Source organism: Aristolochia californica, unplaced genomic scaffold (assembly GCF_029961685.1).
Source record: "Aristolochia californica isolate CCGP_79_NKW_82.1479 unplaced genomic scaffold, dmAriCali1.0.hap1 SCAF_13, whole genome shotgun sequence".
NCBI lineage: Eukaryota > Viridiplantae > Streptophyta > Magnoliopsida > Piperales > Aristolochiaceae > Aristolochia > Aristolochia californica.
The window spans coordinates 5,929,821-5,932,741 of NW_027181804.1; the positions used below are offsets into that span (position 1 = coordinate 5,929,821).

A 2,921-nucleotide genomic window follows, 5' to 3' on the forward strand; every position below is an offset into this window, starting at 1 on the left:
TATTATCTTGGTTATAAAATTTTAATGATTTAATATACATTATAAATATTATGTGAATTTATTTTATGTATTTAAGATAATTTAGCTCATGATAATTTATAGCAGTTATTTTATGTTAGTTAATAAATTTAATTAATTGACTTGGAAAGGTCATTGTTAATTATATTAGAATAAATAAACTAATTTAATTATTAATTATTAATTATGTTAAAATAAATATATATCTGTTATCTAATGCAAATACTATTTTATAAATTAATTTTTATTTAAATTAAAGTATTATTTTAATATATGAAGAATCTTTAATATCGGGATATTCGGATTCTAATCTTGGCGCCAGCCGGAACGCGTAAACCACCTGGATAGCAATTCAAATTAGAAACGTGTTTCCTAAAACGAAGAACCTTCCTAGTTACAGTCTGATTCTAACATTGGCGCCGCTATTTGTGTCCACTCTCTCAGCAGTCTGCACAGACACTCCCACCAGTTTTCCAATTCAGCTCTCCTCGCTCCATAACCATTCCCTTCTCTTCTAAGTTACTTGTCTCATTTCAACTTGTAATTCTTCGCTCCATAACCCTCCGCACAGACACTATCACTTTCTTGCTCTTCCTTCCCAAATCGCACTCCATTTTCCCTAAGTCTCACTCGCAATGCCGGCCGACGAGAAGAAGCCGGTCATCCTGATCCGGCGGGTGTGGGCTCAAAATGTTGTCTCTGAATTTGAGCTGATCAAGTCTCTGCTTCCTCGGTTCCACTACGTCTCCATGGACACCGAGTTCCCTGGGTGTGTTTTTCAGTCGCCCTCCGTCCGTGAAAGAAACCACCCACAAGTCCGTTACCAGGTGCTCAAGTTGAATGTAGACGCTTTGAAGCTCATCCAGCTCGGGCTCACTCTCTGTGATGCCGACGGAAACCTCCCTCATCTGGGTACAAACTGCCGTTACGCCTGGGAGTTCAACTTCTCCGACTTTGACGTCTCCCGCAGTCTCCATGCTCCCAGCGCCATCTCGATGCTGAAAGAGAATGGCATCGATTTTGAGCGGAGCAGGAGGGAGGGGATTTCTTCCCTCCACTTCGCTGATTTGATGTTCTCCTCCGGGCTTGTTGGTAACGGCGGCGTGCATTGGGTCAGTTTCCACGGCTCCTACGACTTCGGCTATCTCGTCAAGATTTTGACGCAGAGCAGCTTACCTGAACTCTTGACCGACTTCATGGAATTGCTGACTTCTCTCTTTGGGTCGTCACTGTTCGACGTGAAGTATATGGGTTCCAAAAAGAATCTCTACGGAGGGTTAGAGCGGCTGGCGAAGCTGCTGCAGGTGGAGCGCGCAGCGGGCAACGCCCACCAGGCTGGCTCAGACAGTCTTCTCACTTGTCAGACTTTTCTCAAGATGTCACGCAAGTTTGGGCTGGAGGCTAACAACTTCGCTGGAATTGTATATGGATTGAATGAGAAGTATTGGGCTTATTGAGATTTATTTTTCATGTATCTAATTAGTTAGCTTTGAATTCGTTTATTGCTCCTTTTGTACAAAGAATCAAACTCTTTCGTTACAAATATTTTTGGTTTCTCTGTAAAGAAAGATGTCTATTCGATCACAGATTTGAGTTTTTTTTTTTTTTTTTTTCTTATGAAAATGCACTTAGAATCTCGACAAGTGTTTGTTCTTCCCATGAAACTTGAGTTTGCTTCAAGAAAAGGTGGCTGACCTGATTTCTATGTTAAGGATGGTGTGTATCTTAGTGCTGCAATAAGCCCTTTCAGATACTCTTACGTTTGCCTTACTTTATTTATTTAATTTTTTTAACATTTGGTGGTAGGTTGACTGGATCGGTCAGAAAGAACCACATTGATATTGGTAAATAATTTGTTTGCCCACCTTTTCTGGTTTATGAAATTTTCCATGTGTTCCTTGTTTACTCGGTTTCCTCCGTGTATCTTGGATGAATTTAATATTTTGTGTAGCTAAGGTCATGGGAATGAAGCAAATCATTTTGGTAGGATTTATGGGTGGTACCAATCCTCTGTTTGTAGTTAAGCTTGTTTATTTTAAAATTTTCATCAGTTTTCAATATCTTTACAGCATGGATCTTGATAAATTTCCAGGTTCATAGACAAAATAGTACACCCATTTCAAGTATGGCAAAATTACCAATGAGTTAACATTTCCTGTTTGTCTGCTAGCTATATTGTTCATGAATGTCAATAGAGAAAACAAAGTAGATGTTTGAGTGAGTTTAATTTGAACCTGCCTTCTGGCTGCCAAATTCTGCTCATAATTCTTTCTTGTTCCTGTGTGTGCATCCATGCTGTCCTCACTTATGATTTCTCCAAGAGTTGATGAACCATACTTTTTCTTTTTGACAGGGATTAGATATGATTGCCAGCATCTTGTTTCGATAATCTACTTAGTTGCTACAAGATTCCAAACGCTGGAATCCGTTTGATTCCACCTTTTGCTTTAAGATCATGGCTAGAGGAGCTTGAATCTGTAGAAAAAGCATGGAAGTTACTAATGGGAGAGGCCAAAGCCGCCTAAGAATTTATGAAGATGAGAGGGAAAGGAAAAAAATCTTAACAACAGGTGTTTTGAGGTAAGGTTATTTCACTCAAATCAACCTCAAAGTTCTAATGTGAAACTATTGGACTTGAAAATTAATGTTTAAGAATCATAAAAGTATTTTGGTATGATCAAGTAATTTGTTTATAAGTCACTGCTTTTAGGCTGACTTGAAATAACCAAAATAGAATGCAAATCTCTACTAAGTCTTTACCTAAATCTGGACATGCTCTTTGGTCGACTGTTTGTTATGCCGTTGTGTGGGCTTTGTACAAGGAAATGAATGGAAGGACTTTTGAGAATTGAATTCGTTTTGATGGTGGAGTGATAGAGCTATGCCCAGTTTTGGATAAGTCA

At 38.8% G+C, this 2,921-nt stretch overlaps 1 protein-coding gene across 1 annotated transcript; it reads left to right on the forward strand.

Annotated features, from left to right (window-relative positions):
* Positions 1–510: 510 nt before the first annotated feature.
* On the forward strand, positions 511–1,533 carry LOC137949096 (probable CCR4-associated factor 1 homolog 11). Its single transcript, XM_068795369.1, has one exon. It carries the CDS (start codon positions 654–656, stop codon positions 1,473–1,475), a length of 822 nt encoding a protein of 273 aa, XP_068651470.1. The 5' UTR covers positions 511–653; the 3' UTR covers positions 1,476–1,533.
* Positions 1,534–2,921: the final 1,388 nt, after the last annotated feature.

What these genes read in the sequence shown, in the direction of transcription:
- LOC137949096 (XM_068795369.1), top strand. Translation starts at nt 654, where the DNA reads ATGCCGGCCGACGAGAAGAAGCCGGTCATCCTGATCCGGCGGGTGTGG.